The 20339-nt window shown below is 42.9% G+C and overlaps 1 protein-coding gene across 30 annotated transcripts in view; it reads right to left on the reverse strand.

The window, feature by feature from the left end:
• The window catches only part of SDHC (succinate dehydrogenase complex subunit C), a 64589-nt gene extending 48629 nt beyond the window's left edge, over positions 1-15960 (reverse strand). For 9 of the 30 annotated variants that reach the window (XR_012434366.1, XM_074038971.1, XM_074038973.1 and 6 more), the window contains exons 1-3: positions 15913-15960; positions 9345-9401; positions 4825-4926 (exon numbers count right to left, since the gene is read on the reverse strand). Coding sequence is in view for 28 of the 30 variants with exons in the window: in XM_074038971.1 (XP_073895072.1) it covers positions 4825-4926; positions 9345-9401; positions 15913-15932 (179 nt within the window). In the remaining 2 variants the exon portion in view is untranslated. Of the gene's footprint in view, positions 1-4824; positions 4927-9344; positions 9402-15296; positions 15545-15581 lie in introns of those variants that run through there. The other 21 variants (XR_012434359.1, XM_065543161.2, XM_074038969.1 and 18 more) reach the window with 7 other exon arrangements.
• Positions 15961-20339: the final 4379 nt, after the last annotated feature.

The raw sequence follows: 20339 nt of genomic DNA on the forward strand, positions 1-20339 counted from the left end.
CAGCCTGGTGACAGAGCAAGACTCTGTCTTTAAAAAAAAAAAAAAAAAGGCCGGGCGCGGTGGCTCAAGCCTGTAATCCCAGCACTTTGGGAGGCCGAGACAGGCGGATCACGAGGTCAGGAGATCGAGACCATCCTGGCTAATACGGTGAAACCCCGTCTCTACTAAAAATACAAAAAACTAGCCGGGCGAGGTGGCGGGCGCCTGTGGTCCCAGCTACTCGGGAGGCTGAGGCAGGAGAATGGCGGGAACCCGGGAGGCGGAGCTTGCAGTGAGCTGAGGTCCGGCCACTGCACTCCAGCCCGGCGACAGAGCGAGACTCCGTCTCAAAAAAAAAAAAAAAAGTTAAACATAGAGTTACCATATGATGCAATAATTCTACTCTTAGGTATATACTCAAGAGAAATGAAACATATGTGCACACAAAAACTTGTACACAAATAAATGGTCATAGCAGCATTATTTGTAATAGCCAAAAAGTGGAAACAGCTCAAATGTCATTCAGTTTATAAATGGGTAAATAAAACATTGTATGTACATACAATGAAATATTATTCGGCCATAAAAAGGAAGAAAGTACTGATATATGCTAAAATATGGATGAACTCTGAAAACATTATGCTAAGTAAAAAAAGCCAGTCACAGAGGACCATATATTGTATGACTACATTTAAATGAAACGTTCAGAATAGGTAAGTTTATAAGATGGAAAGTAAATAACTGATTATCTAAAGCTGGGACGAACAAAGGATTGGTGATGACGGCTAAAAAATGTAGTGTTTCTTTCTGGAGTGATGAAAATATTCTAAAATTGGCTGGGCAGGGTGGCTCATGCCTATAATCCCAGCACTTTGAGAGGCCAAGGCAGGCGGATCACCTGAGGTCAGGAGTTCGAGACCAGCCTGGCCAACACAGTGAAACCCCCATCTCTACTAAAAACACAAAAATTAGTCAGGCGTGATGGTGCATATCTCTAATCCCAGCTACTTGGGAGGCTGAGGCAGGAGAATCACTTGAACACAGAAGGCAGATGTTACAGTGAGCCAAGATCATGCCACTGTATTCCAGCCTGGGTGACAGAGCGAGACTCCACCTCGAAAAAAAAAAAAGAAAAAAAGAAAATATTCTAAAATTGTGGTGATGGCTGAACAATTCTGCATTTAACAAAAGCCACTAAACTGTATGCTTTCAATATGTGAACCATATGATATACAAATGTATTTCAAAAAGGAAAATATGAATGTCAATTCAGCTAGTAAAGGCTCAGAAGGAAATTAGGAACATGTTATTAAAAACTTGTGGAAAGGGGATCCTTGTTACATAGGGGCAGAAAGTTTAGCAGAATTATGTCCCACAATAATGTGGAAAGCAGAATTTACTAAAGTGGCAACCTGATTTCTTTTTGCCCTTTATAGTAAAATGTGAAAGGAAAGAAACAGACTGAGGGAAGAGCTGTTAAATAAAAAGCAAGCTGAGCATGGTGGCTTGCAGCTGTAACCCCAGCACTTTGGGAGAAAAAGGTAAGAGGATCGCTTGAGCTCATGAGTTCAAGATCAGCCTGGCTAACATATTGAGACCCTGTCTTTACAAAAAATTAAAAACTAGCCATGTGTGGTGGCATGCACCTGTAGTCCCAGCTGCTGAGGAGGCTGAGTCAGGAAGATCACTTGAGCTCCTGGGAGTTCAGGGTTGCAATGAGCTATGATCACATCACTACTACACTCTAGCCTGGGTGACAGAGTGAAAGCCTGTCTCTTAAATAAAACAAACAAACAAAAAAACAGGACTTAATGATTTGGGAAATTCTCAGCCTTCCCAGCAAAAATGCCTGTAATCCCAGCACTTTGGGAGGCCAAGGTGGGCAGATCACAAGGTCAGGAGCTTGAGACCAGACTAGCCAACACAGTGAAACCCCATCTCTACGAAAAATACAAAAAATTAGCCAGGTGTGGTGGTGTGTGCCTGCAATCCCAGCTACTTGGGAAGCTGAGGCAGGAGAATAGTGTGAACCAGGGACGCGGGGGTTACAGGGAGGCGGGAGTTACAGTGAGCCGAAATTGCGCCATTGCACTGCAGCCCTGGCGACAGTGCGAGACTCTGTCTCAGAAAAAAAAAAAAAAAAAAAGATATTCACTGTAAAGGCCTGGCACAATGGCTCACACTTATAATCCCAGCATTTTGGGAGGCCAAGGCAGGCAGATCACTTGAGCCCAGGAACCTGAGACCAGCCTGGGCAACATGGTTTTATAGAGATGGTGAAACCCCGAAAGATTCTTTTTTTTTTTCTCCTGGAAACAGAGCCCAGGCTGGAGTGCAGCAGCACCACAATCTCGCAATATCGGCTCACTGCAACCTCCACCTTCCAGGTTCAAGAGATTCTTGTGCCTCAGCCTCTCAAGTAGATGGGACTATAGGTGCACCACCACACCTGGCTAATTTTTTGTATCTTAGTAGAGACAGGGTTTTACCATGTTGCCTAGTCTGGTCTCAAACCCCCGAGCTCAGGCAATTCACCTGCTTTGGCCTCCCAAAGTGCTAGGATTACAGATGTGAGCCATCGCACCTGGCCCCCACAATGCTCTCAAGAATGTTATACCAACAGAAATACGGTCAGCATAGACTAAAAGTGACAGAGAGAAAATGAAAAGAAGACTGTCATACCCCAAAAATTCTACAAACAAAAAAGAGGCTGTTAAAAATGACTAGCTGCAAAAGCATGTGACACCTTTCACAAAGAAGGATAGCGGATGGAGCTATAAGCCCAGAGGGCAAAGCCAATAGCCGCAAAGGATTATTCTCAAGCCTTGAAATCAAATGGTGTTTGCCTGGCTGAATTTCAAACTGGTTAGAACCAGAGACTCCTTTTTTCCTTCCATTTTCTCACATTTTTTCTTCTCTTGACCTGCCACTTCAGGACACACTTTCTCACTTTTTGAGCAGGAATGTCTACAGTTGTTATACTATATCTGTCCCACCACTGTATTTTGGGAGTATGTAACTTGTTGCTTTAGATTCACAGATGAAGAAAAAATGTTCCTGAAAAGGGATTATACCCAGAGCCTCACCCATACCTAGTTCAGATGGGGAGATTTAGATGAAATTTTAAGACTTTGAGATGAGGCTATAATAGGTTGAAACTTCTGGGGCCACTGGGATGTGGTGAATGTATTCTGTCATGGGACAGACATAAACTCTGAGGGCTAGAGGGTAGACTGTGGTAGGTAAAATAATGCACCCACCCCTCTGGAGATGTCAATGTATTAATCCCCAGAACCTGTGAATATATTATCTTATATCACAAAAAGAACTTTGCAGATATTATTAAATTAAAGACCTTGAGATGGAGGCATTGTCCTGAAATATTTGGGGAGGTCTAAATGTAATGACAAGGGTCCTTGAAAGGAGAAAAGGGAGGCAGAACAAGTCAGAGTGATACAAAGTGAGAAGGACTCTGCTATGGCTTGCTTTGAAAATAGAGAAAGAATGCCACAAGCCAAGGAATGTGGATGACCTATAAAAGCTGGAAAAGGCAAGGAGCCTCTGGAAAAGAATGCAGCCCCTGCAAACAACTTAATTTTAGCCTAATGAGACCTGTCTCATACTTCTAACCTAAAGAATGGTAAGACAGTACATCTTTGTTATTTTAAGTCACTATGTTTGTGAAACTTATCGTAGCAATAGAAAACAAATACAGGGACCGAGCGTGGTGGCTCATGCCTATAATCCCAGCACTTTTGGAGGCTGAGATGGGTGGATCACTTGTGGCCAGGAGTTTGAGACCAGCCTGGACAACATGGCAAAACCTCATCTCTACTAAAAGACAAAAATTAGCCAGGCATGGAGGCTCATGTCTGTAATCCCAGTTATTCAGGAGGCTGAGGCACGAGAATCGCTTGAACTCAGCAGGCAGGGGTTGCAGTGGGCTTAGATTGCACCACTGCACTCCAGCCTGGGTGACCAAGCAAGACTCTGTCTCAAAAAAATAAAAAAAGAAGAAAACGAATACAGGAATAATACTTGGATATTATCATCATTGCAACTTCTTCTTATATCATTCAGACATGTTAACGAGCTGGGAATCTGCTTGTTAGCATGTCTGAATAATTTAAGAAGTTGTGGCCGGGCATGGTGGCTCTCACCTGTAATCCCAGCACTTTGGGAGGCTGAGGCAGGCAGATCACTAGGTCAAGAGTTCGATACCATCCTGGCCAACCTGGTGAAACCCCATCTCTACTAAAAATACAAAAATTAGCTGTCCGTAGTGGTACGCGCCCGTTGCCCCAGCTACTGGGGAGGCTGAGACAGGAGAATCGCTTGAACCCAGGAGGCAGAGGATGCAGTGAGCCGAGATCGCACCACTACACTCCAGCCAGGCAACAGAGCAAGATTCTGTCTCAGAAAAAAAAAGGAGAATTATTTGCAAAGTTGCAACTTCTATATAACTTCGCATATATACTATATACCTTCCATATAAAAGTATATGGGAACTCTGTATGTTATTTCTGCAATGTTTATGTAAATCTGAAATTGTTTCAAAAATTTTTTAATTAATGGGAATTATATTTTGACTTACTAGAATTTTCTAAATGGTAGTTTTGAAAAATAGATTACCCTTGTAATGATAGATGATAGAATTTAGTCATCTCCGTATTAAAAAGGCATAAGATAATTCTTATGTTATCTCCCTCTACCCTGAAGAGTTCACCTCATCTACATAGCAGTATTTTAGTTGAGTAAAAGTGAGGGAAGTATCAGGTAGGCCAAAGATCAACCTTCAGAACTTTCACCCACTACCTCTAGATTCTCTGGCTCCAGAGTCCTTACCTGTAGATAGTGATGTGGGGAGATACAGGACGGTTTGAACTTATATTCTTATTCCAGAACCGCTCCATCTCTTCTTTGGCTGTGGTTCCCAAAGGAACAGCACTAAAATAAAACCAGAAAGTTTGAAAAGAACTGAAAGTAAGCTTGGTTTAGTATTTTGCATAATGTTTTGTTAAGTCAATATTTTACAATACTGGCCAGAAGCATGGTGGCTCACGCCAGTAATCTCAGCACTTTGGGAGGCTGAGGTGGGTGGATCACCTGAGGTCACGAGTTTGAGACCAGCCTGACCAACATGGAGAAGCCTCGTCTCTACTAAAAATACAAAATTAGCCGGGTGTGGCGGTGGGCGCCTGTAATCACAGCTACTCGGGAGACTGAGGCAGGAGAATCGCTTGAACCCAGGAGGCAGAGGTTGCGGTGGGCCAAGATTGCACCATTGCAGTCCAGCCTGGGCAACAAGAGTGAAACTCCATCTCAAAAAAAAAAAAAAAAAAATTTTGCAATATCTTTTTAGAAAAGGTTTTGTTAGGGAAGCAGGAGCCTAGAAGACCCAGAGTGACACTATTTTAAAATCCACTCCATCTTGTTATAGCAACACAAAACAGAAAATAATAATAAAAATAAAATAAAATAATAGGCCAGGCACAGTGGCTCAAGCCTGTAATCCCAGCACTTTGGGAAGCCGAGGTGGGTGGATCATGAGGTCGGGAATTCAAGACCAGCTTGGCCAACATGGTGAAACCCCATCTCTACTAAAAATAGAAAAAAATTAGCCAGGCGTATTGGCGCATGCCTGTAATCCCAGCTACCTAGGAGGGTGAGGCAGGAAAATCGCTTGAACCTGGAAAGCAGAGGTTGTAGTGAGGCCAGATCACACCACTGCACTCCAGCTTGGGAGACAAAGCAAGACTCTGTCTCAAAAAAATAAATAAAATAAATAAAATAAATAAAAATAAATAAATAAAATAAACTCCATCTTAAAACTAGCAAAGCACATTCCTTGCCAGTGACAACCCACAGTTCTAAGATGTTTACAGCTAAGGAAACAGCTTGGTAATACCTGCAAGGACAAACTGCAACAACATAAAGTCCAGATGTCCCAATACCCATAACAACATATGCTTTCAAAATAATTACAGTCACGCTTTGATGTACTTACACACTAAAATGTCAAGGATACTTTTCTTTAAATCAATAATAAATTTTGTCATGCTCTCTGGTCCCCTGCATGTAGGCACAGTTTAGTTTAGTCCTTACATAGACAAGATCTCTATATAAGGAAAACTTAGGCCAGACATGGTGGCTCATGCCTATAATTCCAGCACTTTGGGAGGCTAAGGTGGGCAGATGACTTGAGCCCAGAAGTTTGAGACCAGCCTGGGCAACATGGCAAAACCCTGTTTCCACAAAAAATGCAGAGAAAATTTAGCCAAGCATGATGGTCTGAGCCTGTAGTCCCAGTTACTCAGGAGGCTGAGGTGGGAGGATCTCCTGAGCCCAGGGAGATAGAGGCTGCAGTGAGCTGTGATTGCATCATGGCGCTCCACCCTGGGCAACAGAGCAAGACTCTACCTCAAAATATTTTTAACAATTGGCCAGGTGCAGCGACTCATGGCTGTAATCCCAGCACTTTGGGAAGCTGAGGCAGGCAGATCACAAGGTCAGGAGTTTGAGACTAGCCTGACCAACATGGTAAAACTCCATCTCTATTAAAAATATAAAAATTAGCTGGGCGTAGTGCTGTGCACCTGTAATCCCAGCTACTCAGGAGGCTGAGGCAGGAGAATCACTTGAACCCAGGACGTGGAGGTTGCAGTGAGTCCAGATCACGCCACTGCACTCCAGCCTGGTCAACAGAACAAGACTCTGTCTCAAAAAAAAAAGACTAAAAATTTAAAAATTAAAAAAAATAATAAAACCTTAAAGACCTAAAAAATATATAAATATATACATATATATGTGTGTGTGTATATATATATTAAAAAAAAAAAGAGAGAGAAGAAAAAAAGAAACTTAAAGACAGCATGTTCCCCCAGTTGTTTTCTGAGGACACCCTACTATATAATTGAGTAGTTTCTAATAAACTTGCTTCTTTCACTGCACTTTGCTACTCACCTTGAATTCCTTCCTACATGAGATCCAAGAGCCCTCTCTTGGGGTCCGGGTCAAGACCCCTTTTCTGATAACAGTATGGTGGGCTGGATAAACCCACAGTATTAGGAAAACATGTTCCTCCGCTTACCTTATTTTTATACCAACTTCAATTCCGTTAACCTGAATCATCTGATGAGGTCATATCAGACAATAACTCTGTTTTGTTTTGTTTTTTTATTTTGAGATGGGGTCTCGCTCTGTGGCCAGACTGGAGTGCAGTGGCGCAATCTTGGCGCACTGCAACCTCCACCTCCTAGATTCAAGCGATCCTCCTGCCTCAGCCTCCTGAGTAGCTGGGACTACAGGCACGTGCCACCACGCCCAGCTAATTTTTGTATTTTCAGTTGAGATGGGGTTTCACCGTGTTGGCCAGGATGGTCTCGATCTCTTGACCTCATGATCTGCCTGCCTTGGCCTCCCAAAGTGCTGAGTTACAGGCATAAGCCACCGTGCCAGGCCGATAACTCTGCTTTCTAATCCCACCCAATACACAGGTCTGGCAATGAAAGCACAACTTCTTGTTGGGTGGCAGGGCAAGCATATTTTTTAAATATTCACATAAATGGATTATGCTTTTCCAAGGCCACAGTTTTATCTCATACATTACCATCTGCTCTCATCTGGCTTTTCAAGATTCCCTTTCAGGTTCTCAAAAATCAAGAACTAGATTCAGCTCGGTACCTTAATAGTTTCTTGGTTTTGTCACTGGGCTAGGTTGAACCCAACTATTAAACAGCTATGCTCAAGCTATGCACAATTCTGCATTGCCCCATCCAGGTGATCCTCTTACCTCAGCCTCCCAAGTAGCTGGAACTAGAAGCGCACACCACCACACCCAGCTAGTTTTTGTATTTTTTGTAGAGAAGGGGTTTCACCGTGTTGCCCAGGCTGGTCTCAAACTCCTGGGCTCAAGCGATCTGCCCACCTCAGCCTCCGAAAGTGCTAGGATTACAGGCATGAGCCACCATGTCCAGCCTACTAAATTGTTGAGGATAGCTGTTTCTCATTGATTGATTGATTGAGACAGGGTATCCCTATGTTGCCCAGGCTGGTCTTGAACTCCTGGGCTCAAGGGATCCTCCTGCCTCAGCCTCCCAAAGTGCTGGAATTACAAGTGTGAGCCACGACATCCAGTCTTTTTTTTTAATAGAGATGGGGTCTCACTCTGTTGCCCAGGCTGGAGTGCAGTGGCATGATCATAGCTCACTGCAGCCTTGAACTGCTGGACTCAAGCCATCTTCCTGCCTCAGCCTCCCCATAGCTAGGACTATAGGCACACACCACCACACTCAGCTAATTTTTTATTTTTTAATTATTTGTGGAGACTAGGTCTCTCTCTGTTGCCCAGGCTGGTCTTGAACTCCTGGCCTCAAGCAATCCTTCTGCGTAGGCCTCCTAAAGTGTTGGGATTACAGGCATGAGCCACCGTGCCCAGCTGATTGTATTTCTCTAAAATATATTATTTGGGACAAATGAAAAATCTGAAAATCAACTGTATATGAGATAAGAGTTCATCAATGTTAAATTTCCTGAATTTGATAATTATGCTTATATAATTATACTGCATTATGTAAGACAATTTCTTTGTTCTCAGGAGAAATATTTAGAGGTAAATAGTCATGATATTCACAACTTACCCTTAAAGCATTCAGTGAAAATACTAATAATTAAATATATATTAGGCTGAACTACACTAAATCATTAATATTTCACCAGCTTTGACCTAAAAAAATAAAAATTTCATATGGCATAATCTAAAATACAAAAAAGCAAGATAAGCAAACACAATAAAATGTTAACAATTGGCAAATGTGGGTGAAAGGTATATAGAACTTCATCCTACTATTCGTATAACTTTTCTGAAAGTATAAAATATTTCCAAAATAAAAAGTTTTTTAAAAATAACACAAAGGCAATTGTTGACATCAACAGGCTGAGAATAAATATATAGCATGAAAGTCCAGGTGCGTGGCTCATGCCTACAATCCCAGCCGAGGCAGGGGGATCACTTGAGCCCAGGAGTTCAAGACCAGCATGGGCAAAATGTGAAACCTCGTCTCTACAAAAAATACAAAACATTAGCCAGGCATGGTGGCACACCACACACCTATAGTCCCAGCTATAGGAAGCTGAGGCTATGGCAAGCCCTGATCGTACCACCGCACTCTAGCCTGGGCAATAGAGTGAGAGCTTATCTCAAAAACAAACAACACACATACACACAAACGATAGTGACCACAATTACTTAAGTTTCAGTCAACTGTCTATAACTGCCCACTGTTGTACATATCCATCAAATCTAAGTCAACAATCTATTGCTCTTCCCTAAGGAAAAAAAATAATTTTCAGACTTAGAAACTTACTTTCTGATACAGAGCTGAGGGCTAAAGTGGGCTCGGAGGCAATGACGACCAACATGTCTGCAAGATAAGAGAATCAAAAATCAATACACATTTAGAGATCAACTTTAGTATATCAACTTCTCTATTTTTAGGGGTGAAGGGATAGATTAAAAATAAGATAAAAACAATGACAGTATCAGTGTCCTTGATACCATTTTCTAGTTGAAAAGCTACAACTCTAACTTGAAAATAATAAGAAATATTACCTAAAAATGCAAAATAAAGTTTTAATCAAACACAAATAATGCAAGATAAAAGAATAAGAATAATCACAGTTGGTAATGTTCAACAGAGAAATAGAGAAAGTGATTTTTTAAAAGCTAGGTCTTACAGGAGGTGATGTCTAAGAGACAGGGTTAACACAACAAACAAATAAAAAAAAACAGAATAAGCCCACTGGTAACTGCAACCATATAGCTTAGTTTTAGCAGAGACCTACTACAATGGATGAATTTAAAAGGTCAGGCCAGGTGCAGTGGCTCACACCTGTAATTCCAACACTTTGGGAGGCTGAGGCCAGTGGACTACTGGAGCCTAGGTGTTCAATACTGCCTGGACAACATGGTAAAACCCCATCTCTACAAAAAACATGAAAATTAGTTGGGTGTGGTAGTGCACACCTATAATACCAGCTACTCTGGAGGCTGAGGTGGGAGTATCACTTGAGCCTGGGAGGCGGAAGTTGCAATGAGCCAAGATCGCACCACTGCACTCCAGACTGGGTGACAGGGCTAGACATCGTCTCAAAAAAAAAGGTTGAAGAGTGCAAGGGGTTTGTGAAGAGACCTAGCTAAATATTAAGCTAGGTCATTTCAGGAACTAACATCAATTAAACTCAATATATCCTGAATGAATTTCAAGTCAAAAAGTCTTTCATGTAATTACAATCATGTGCAAAAAAATGGGAATAAAAAAATTTTTTACTGACCCCATGAAAGTTTTCTACTTAAAAATTGCTATTTTTGAAATGTATACATCAGTGCCAGAATTGCTTCTCAAGTCAGAAACTAAGATGTGCCTAGGCATTCTATCTAAGGAGAATTTAACTGATCCAAAGTTTACATGGTACAGGTTGAGCACCCCTACTGTGGAAAATCCAAAATCTGAAACCCTCCATAACCCAAAACGTTTTAAGTGCTGACATGCTGCTCAAAAGAAATGCTCATTGGAGCATTTTGGATTTCAGCTTAGTGATACGCAACCAGTAAGTATAATGCAAATACTCCAAAATCTGAAAAAATTCGGAAATCCTAAATACTTCTGGTCCAAAGCTTTTCAGAAAAGGGATGCTCATCGTGTATTATGAAAAACACACAACCATTATACCCTTCAGTCACATCATTATATCAAATCTTTCCAAAAGCATTTAAGAAGGTAAATAGAGTGAATTTCTGGAACTAAAACTTAAAAATACATTGATTCTACAAAAGTTTATTGCATAGCCACTACTTGCAAGGCACTAGGATACAAGATCTCATAAAGATCTAATGATCTTCTAAAAAAGCTCATGATGTCCCTCACACCATTGATATTAGATGGACAAACTTTTCAAAAGTTGTATGTTTCACATTACTACACTAGAAGGGCCCACTATTTGAAGGAAAAAATCTAACCAACACTTCCTTCTTCAGCTCTTCCCTCTTTCCAGCTTTGAAGGCAAGAGGTGAATACAGACATTGTATACCCAAGGCTCCCAGAAAGAAGTGGGAACAAATCTCTTTTAATCAATTGAATTGTGACTCTGAAGTTGCAGGGCACGCATTCCTCACACCAGGCTAGGCCCAGTCACTCAGCTACCCAGCAAGAGTTTGCAGATGTGGGTTGGAATCTATGGCGTGCCCTCTCTGTCTAGCGCTATTGTTTCCGAGACAAATATCAATGTAAACTTTCTACAAGGCCCTCACAGAAACTAGCTGCACAAATGCCATAACCTTATTTGAAATCTGACAAAAGTAATTATCTATCCTTCCCTTTCTTTTTTTTTTTTTTTTTTTTTTTTTTTGAGACGGAGTCTCGCTCTGTCACCCAGGCTGGAGTGCAGTGGCCGGATCTCAGCTCACTGCAAGCTCCGCCTCCCGGGTTCACGCCATTCTCCTGCCTCAGCCTCCCGAGTAGCTGGGACTACAGGCGCCTGCCACCTCGCCCGGCTAAGTTTTTGTATTTTTAGTAGAGACGGGGTATCACTGTGTTACCCAGGATGGTCTCGATCTCCTGACCTCATGATCCGCCTGTCTCGGCCTCCCAAAGTGCTGGGATTACAGGCTTGAGCCACCGCGCCCGGCCATATCCTTCCCTTTCATGTGAAAACAGGAACTCTGTATTTTTAATTGACAAGCCAGAACTTATAATTTCTAGTTATTGCTGCCCCTTCTAAATGCGTTAACATGTCTCCCCAAAATGTAATCATTGCTCAAATCATTTTTTAAACTCTTCTCTGGATTGAGGCAGCAACAGTAATGTAAAAATAACATTGGAAAGTAAAAAATCAAGCCTGAAATCTTAGAATAAGTTGTATAACTTGAGTGAGTCATTGAGCATCAGCGTTTTCAATTATAAAATGGCATTGATAATACCTACCTTATTGGTTGCTGAGGGGACTGCACAAGAAAACATACAGGAAAGCATTGTCTAAACTACAAAACACCACATATATATGTAAGATATTATCACTGGTCTCCCTAATGTCTTTAGAATTTGCATTGCATTCTTTCTAAAACCCTCAGTGGTGACAAAAATACTCATCTACTGAAAATAAATTTGATTTCTGGAAAAAAAAGTTATTCAAAGCCAAGTCCATGTGATCAAACTGAATATCATTTTTAGTCCAAAACAAGATGTGACTATAATTTATCTTATTATAGTCATATATTATATGACTGTAATATAATGAGTTTCTAAACTTGATCTGATGGTATACCAAAAAGTTTCAAAAATGTCTAGGTAACAGCAACAATAAAATAGATATATAACTTTGAATGACATGATGAATAATAATTTGTATACAAAAGTTCTTGTTAATGATTATTACCACCCAACTACCAAACTATAAGCTAAGTCATCCTTGATTTATTTTCTTTCACCACCCCTCCATATGTATGCATGGCATCACCCAATCCTATCATTAATAGCTAGGAAAATTCATTCCAATCCATTGCTATAGTCTATATCGTCTTCATTTCTCACTAGGACTGTAACAAGAGCTCCTGAACTGATCTCCCTCGCACCAATCTCTTATATATCATTCAATACCACCAACACTAATTTACTGAAAAATAAATAAAATAACATGGTTTCATCATTCTTCTGCCTAAAAGTCTTTAACAATTTCCCACTGCTTACAGTGTAAGATCCAAACTGTGGGCAAACAACGCACTTCACAAAGTGGCCAACTCTCTGTACCTAACCTCCCACAAATTTCTTTCAATCCACTGTAATTCTGCCACACTGAACATTACATTACGTCCAGATACAGCAAACCCTCTTTTGACCACATGCTCATGCTGTTCTCTGACTAGAGCCTCCCTCAGAGCCTGTTAAATTCATCCTTCAAAACTCAATTCCTAAGGGCCAGTGTGGTAGCTCATGCCTGTAATCCCAGCACTATGAGAGGCCAAGGTGGGTGGGTCACTTGAGGTCAGGAGGTCGAGACAAGCCTGGCCAACAGGGTAAAACCCCATCTCTACCAAAAATACAAAAATTAGCCAGGCATACTGGCACACCCCTGTAATCCCAGCTACCTGAGTGGTTGAGGTAGGAGAATCACTTGAACCCAGAAGGCAGAGGTTGCAGTGAGCCAAGATCATACCACTGCACTCCACCCTGGGTGACAGAGCGAGACTCAGTCTCAAAAAAAAAAAAAAAAACCAATTCCTGGATAGTAAGATCACCACTTCTTTAGCCTTACTTGCTATGTCTGCCATGCTCTCACACTTGTTTATATCTATCAATATTTCTTATGTGGTTTAATAATTAATCTATTTATCTCCCTGCTAGACTTTGAGCTCAAGGATAGGACTCAAATATTTTGGATCCATAGTACCATAGTACTTTTTAAATTTTTTTTATTTTTTTGAGACAGAGTTTCGCTCTTGTTGCCCAGGCTGGAGTGCAAGGGTGCAATCTCAGCTCACAGCAACCTCCACCTCCCGAGTTCAAGTGATTCTCCTGCCTCAGCCTCCCGGGTAGCTGGGATTACAGGCATGTGCCAGCAATCCCGGCTAATTTTGTTTCTGTTTTTGAAATGGAGTTTTACTCTTGTAGCCCAGGCTGGAGCGCAATGGCGCAATCTTAGCTCATTGCAACCTCCACCTCCCAGGTTCAAGCAATTCTCCTGCCTCAGCCTCCCAAGTACCTGGGATTACTGGCACCCACAGGCACCCACAACCATGCCAGGCAAATTTTTGTATATTTAGTAGAGATGAGGTTTCTCCATGTTGGTCAGGCTGGTCTCCAACTCCTGACCTCAGGTGATCCTCCCGCCTCGGCCTCCCAAAGTGCTGGGATTACAGGCATGAGCCACTGCACCCGGCCTTGGATCCACAGTACCTATAATAATGTCTGACACATAGAAGAGGCTTAAAAAAAAAAAAGGCTGGGCGCGGTGGCTCAAGCCTGTAATCCCAGCACTTTGGGAGGCCGAGACGGGCGGATCACGAGGTCAGGAGATCGAGACCATCTGGCTAACCTGGTGAAACCCCGTCTCTACTAAAAAACACAAAAAACTAGCCGGGCGAGGTGGCAGGCGCCTGAACCCAGGAGGCGGAGCTTGCAGTGAGCCAAGATCTGGCCACTGCACTCCAGCCTGGGTGACAGACCCAGACTCTGTCTCAAAAAAATAAATAAATAAAAAGAACAAAAAAAAGAACAAAAAAAAGTTTAACCAATATTTCTCTTAAGTGGGCCCAAGTTATTGCCATTTGCAACACAAATGAGGAAACCACAGCCATGGAATCAATGACCTTGACTTGTCCAAAATAAATGTAGAACCAGAAATCAGTTCCTAGGATTTCTTAGAAGATACTTTCTTTTGAGATTAAATCAGCACATTATAAACAGTTCCAAATCCCTCTAGCGAAATGGAATTAGACTGGGAACTTCTATCAAGAAAAAAAAAATTTTTAATTCCTCATTTCTCCTCCTAAAAAAAGCCCTTATGAGAAAAAGAGGTGTCCTTTCGATGAGAGCTTCAGATTACCACTAATGAAAAATATACCTTTCTTGGCATTGAATCCTAGTGTGGATGGCGCTGCACAACTCAAAATGATACCGTATGGATACACTTAATGAGTATAAAGATCCTCAGCTTCTAAATACTAATCCCAAAACTCCTAAAATGAACTGTTTGGAACCAATATGATCATTTCAAACTAAATGTTAATTCTACCAAAACCCCCTAACATCGATACCAAAATATATCAGAGAATTCAAAAGCATTCAATTATGGTCAAACCATCTGGAATAAAGAAGGCAGCACTGGCAAGACAAGCCTTGGCATACCTTAGAAAGAAGATACATATGGAGATGAAAAACAGGGCGAAAACGAAGGACTAAGATATCCCTGATTTCAACTCCAAGAGGAATCATTTTGCCACAGAAAAACTAAACAAAGTCCCTCTATTTTTAAACTGGGTGACTGAAGTGGAAAGAGAAATGAGAACACATTTGGGGAAATCAGGGATTGAAATCTCAACAGCATTGAAGCTAACTTTCCATAACAAACAATTTCCAAAAATAAGGCTGGCACAAAACTATGCTGGGATTTGTACCAGGCGTGTCTAAAGACGCTAGTCGCTGTGACTAGAGAGGCTGAGTTGACAATGAGACCTAGATAGCGGAAAGTTGAGAATGAAAGAAAATCTAGGGTATTTCTCTGGACAACTAATTCACATTTTAGAGAAAAACTGGGACACTCACTCTCCCTCCCAAATAAAAAGATGAACTAAAAATGAATTGCCCGGGCTGCTTTGGGGCTGCAGAGGTCTGCCCCGGGTGCTAATGCTAATCACCACCCCAGTAGGGGTCCAGGCCTTCTGCACCGTTTGCCAGCAGCCGACTGGGAACCCAGACAGCGCCCACTCACGGCGGGAGCAGCTGCTGTTTGAAGGCATTCGAAGCAAAGGCAAAATACACAAGATCTCTCTCTCCGAAGCTAAATGTCTAAATACGCTCTCGAAATCGTAGGACCCATGGGTGGCTGACCTTTAAGTTATTTTCTCAGAGCTCCGCTCTGGATGCAAGCCCAAGAGCAATTTGCGTTAGAAGTACTAGACGAGGTGGGGAAAACAGAAGGGGCAAGAGCCGAGCGCCCCTCGATACGAAATCAGCGACCCCGAAGCCCTATGGAACGCACGGGAGCGGCTGCGGGGGATGGGAAAAGGGGTCTCTAGGATCCCCGAGCGCTTGGCCTCCACACCCATGGGTCCTTTCCCTGCCCAGGCACGGGATAAAGAGTTATCAGCAAAACGTGAGGGGCCAGTTCAGGTCTCCGGAGGGCCGCGGACACCAACTCCTAGTCCCACACTAAAGTCACCTCAGCAAGAGCGCAGCCATCTTGGGTTCCGGTCTGGACGGAAGTGACGCCAGGAGGCCCCGCCACCTGAGGGCGGAGGCTCGCGGGAGGGGGTTGGAGTTGGGGGTGTGATGTGGACAGTCTCTTTAAAAGGCTCTGGAGCTTCTCCTCTCAGCTCTACCCAGCTGGTTTGCTGGTTGTTTTCTGGGGGGTTTTTTTGTTTGTTTTTTGTTTTTTTGAGACGGAGTCTCGCTGGTCGCCCAGGCTGGAGTGCAGTGGTGCGATCTCGGCTCACTGCAAGCTCCGCCTCCCGGGTTCACGCCATTCTCCTGCCTCAGTCTCCCGAGTACCCGGGACTACGGGCGCCCGCCACCACGCCCGGCTAGTTTTTTGTATTATTGGTAGAGACGGGGTTTCACCATGTTATCCAGGATGGTCTGGATCTCCTGACCTCGTGATCCGCCCGCCTCGGCCTCCCAAAGTGCTGAGATTACAGGTGTGAGCCACCACGCCCGGCCGTTTTCTGATTTTTTAGTCTCCTTTCCCGCTTCCTGCCACTGACTTCTACCGGAATTTGCCAGGATTTGGGCAGAAACGCCGCTGGCTCAAAATCTGCAGTCTACGTTCCACCTGCGTACATACTTATTTTGCATCACACTCCCAAACAGCGAACGGCGGACTTGTTTAGATTCTTCTTTAAGGACTTCGCAGTCTGTTGCGTTCCCCCTGCCTCCAGGTCGGCCTAAAAACGTGATTGGCCGGTTGAGACACCCAAGAAAAAAGATACTTTGGGCTCCCTCCCGTTCTAATACGAAGCTTTAACCAGACAGATACATAAATTGTGACCTAAGTTGAGGAATGTGGAGAGGGGCCTCGAGAGGCCCTTACGGACCACCATTCCCGAAAACGAGGAGCCTCATCTAACCACCTCGATTAGACCGCACAATTCCTGGGTTTGAGCTGCCACATGAACCAGGCGCCCACTAGCCGAGGACAATGCTCCCTTGTTCCTTGTTTCAGCGCTGTGTGGGTGACACCCCCAGCTAGAAGAAGCCGGAGTGAGGGGGAGAACACGCTTTGATTTTTATATATATATATACAGTTTTAAGGAACCCAAGCACAGGAATCAACTGCCGAGCACTCAAGACTGAAGAATGAAGAAGAGCAAATGATAAAGGAAGGAAACAGAGAGCAAAAGTTCTTGCTGTTGTGGGGAGTAGGGTGGAAAGGAGTAAAAGGAACAGCCTAGAGCAACTCCTATTTTTACAAAAAAAAAAAATACTCAATTATATTACTATTCAGATCTCATGTATATTTAGCATCCCTGCACTTCAGCATTTAAATAGCACAAATTCACTTATTTCTGCATCAGATGACTAATACTACTTTGCGTTTCTGTAATGCTTGACAAAGAAAGCACATTCATACACTTTAGGATTGGAAGAGGCTCTCTAATCCAATCTTCTATCCATGCAGGGATCTCCTCTGCAACATCCCTGACAGCTGATCTTCATACCTCAAACAACAAGTTTTATTTAATGAACAACTTATTCGTTAGAAAGTTATATTTAAATAACAGTTTTGTGCTATCGAACCTCCAGTCATTGACTTGGCTCTCTGGAGCTTCACGTTAACAAACCCAAGGAATGCCTCTTTCACTCAGATCTTTTTTGGCTTTTTTCTCTCTTTCTTTCTTTTTCTTTTTTTTTTTTTTTTTTTTTTTTTGAGACAGAGTTTCACTCTCTCTCCCAGGCTGGAGTGCAATGGCGCTGTCTCAGCTCACTGCAGCCTCTGCCTCCCAGGTTCAAGCGATTCTCCTGCCTCATCCTCCTGAGTAGCTGGGATTACAGGCGTGCACCAGCATGCCCTGCTAATTTTCTGTATTTTTAGTAGAGACGGAATTTCACCATATTGGCTAGGCTGGGCTCGAACTCCTGACCTCAAGTGATCCACTGTCCTCGGCCTCCCAAAGTGCTGGGATTATAGGTGTGAGCTGCCGCTCCCAGCCCGCTCAGCTCTTTAAATACTAATAATTGGCCGGGCGCGGTGGCTCAAGCCTGTAATCCCAGCACTTTGGGAGGCCGAGACGGGCGGATCACGAGGTCAGGAGATCGAGACCATCCTGGCTAACCTGGTGAAACCCCGTCTCTACTAAAAAATACAAAAAACTAGCCGGGCGAGGTGGCGGGCGCCTGTAGTCCCAGCTACTCGGGAGGCTGAGGCAGGAGAATGGTCTAAACCCGGGAGGCGGAGCTTGCAGTGAACTGAGATCCGGCCACTGCACCCCAGCCTGGGCGACAGAGCAAGACTCTGTCTCAAATAAATAAATAAATAAATAAATAAATAAATAAATAAATAAATAAATACTAATAATTTCATTTAGCATGTAGTTACCGACTTTTTGTCAGTCCATGAAAAGTTCTATAGGGGGTTCAAAGATACAGATGTTTGTATTATCCCCAAGAAGGTTATAGTCTTAGCAGGATCAACAAAGAAATGCGACAAAGAAAGTAGCAACAACCCCTTGAAAAGGGTATAGATAAAAGGAGTGGTTAAGTCAGGAGAAAATGATGACTTACAGTTGGGAGGTGGAGTTAGGTGGAAATTTTGGAGGGGAGAGTTTTGGGTTTTTGTTTTTTTTGTACTTTGAATTGCTGTTTTATAGAAATGTTGACTACAACACCCTGTAAACATTTGTCAATGATGATGATTTTGCCTATGGACTTCATAAGCAATCCCATATTTAGAATTCCACAACCCAAATCTAATACTATTGACCAAACCCACCAGGACTGTAGTCTAATGAGATGCCAGGAAGGTACCAGGACACTGGCCTTCACTGGGTGAGCCTGCAGTGGTCTCATAGCAGGAATAACAATGACCACCCCACTTAAATTAACCTCTAGAGGTCAGGCACGGTGACTCACACCTGTAATCCCAGTACTTAGGGAAGCCAAGGCAGGAGGATCACTTGAGTATAGGAGTTCAAGACCAACTTGAGCAACATAGTGAGATCCCCATCTCTACAAAAAATTTAAAAATTAGCTGGCTGTGGTGGCGCCTGCCTGTCGCTCAGCTAATCTGGAGGCTGAAGCAGGAGGATCGCTTGAACCTGAGAGGTTGAGGCTGCCGTGAGCTATGACCACACCACTGCACTACAGCCTGGGCCACAGAGCAAGACCTTGTCTCTGGAAAAAAAAAAAAAATTTTGTTTTTTTTAAACTAGCCCAGCATGCTGGCATGTGCCTGTAATTCCCAGCTACTTGGAAAGCTGAGGTAGGACAATTGCTTGAGCCTCAGAGGTCAAGGCTGCAGTGAGCCATGATCATGCCACTGCATTCCAGCCTAGGCAACAGAGCGAGACTGCCTCAACAAACCAAAAAACCTCAGCTCTGGTTATGTAGACATCCCCATTGCTGACTCCACCCCAACACCTTTAGATTCTCATGATGTGCCAAATTGAATTCACCTTCTTTCACCTGTCATTTAAGGCCTTTCACAAATTGACTTCAACTTTCCTGTCTGGTCTCATTTCCGACTATGCCACTTCAAGTCTCCCCAAATCAAGTCAAAGTGGATGGCACAAGATCTGCCCTGAATATATCCAACACTTCAGAAACCTACATCTTGTATATACACACATACACAAACACACACACACACACACATTCTCTCTCTTTCTCTCTCTGTCTCTCTCACCTCTTTGTCCTTGCTTTTGCTGTTCTATCTTCTGGTAACCTCCCCATCTTCCTTTCCAAAATGACAGTCATCCTTCAGGACTGGTTCATATCTAACATTGTCTCCCAGACACAACTATTCTTCCCTCTGAACTATTTATTTGTTTGACTATTTACTTATTTATTTATTTTTGAGACAGAGTTTCATTCTGTAGCCCAGGGTGGAAAGCAGTGGCGCAGTCATAGCTTGCTGCAGCTTTGATTTCCCAGGTTCAAGCGATCTTCCTGCCTCAGGCTCCCAAGTAGCTGGGACTACAAACATGTGACAACATGCCCAGCTGATTTTTAAAAAAATTTTAGTAAAGGTGAGGTCTTGCTATGTCACCCAGACAGGTCTCAAACTCCTAAACTCAGGTGATCCTCCTGCATAAGTGTACCAATACGCAAGTGCTGAGATTACAGGTGTCAGTCACTGTGCCTGACATAAACTTCATTTATTAAATAAAGTTTATTTTGTCTTTAATATCTCATATAACTTACTCAGTCTTTCTGATGTTGCAGTTGTGTGCACTCCTCTTTTGTATTCCCAGCATTTTGTTCATTACTAATGGAAGTATTATGGCTTATTATAGTTGACTGTTGATGGGTTTGTCCTCTGATCTTCCCACCTCCACCTCCCCAAACCAAATTTTCAATTCCTTGCGGGAAGGACTTAATTTTTATTCCTCTCTCTATTACCTGCATTATCATACTTTACATATTGCTGGCACT

This window comes from Macaca fascicularis, chromosome 1 (genome assembly GCF_037993035.2).
Source record: "Macaca fascicularis isolate 582-1 chromosome 1, T2T-MFA8v1.1".
NCBI classification, from domain to species: Eukaryota; Metazoa; Chordata; class Mammalia; order Primates; family Cercopithecidae; genus Macaca; species Macaca fascicularis.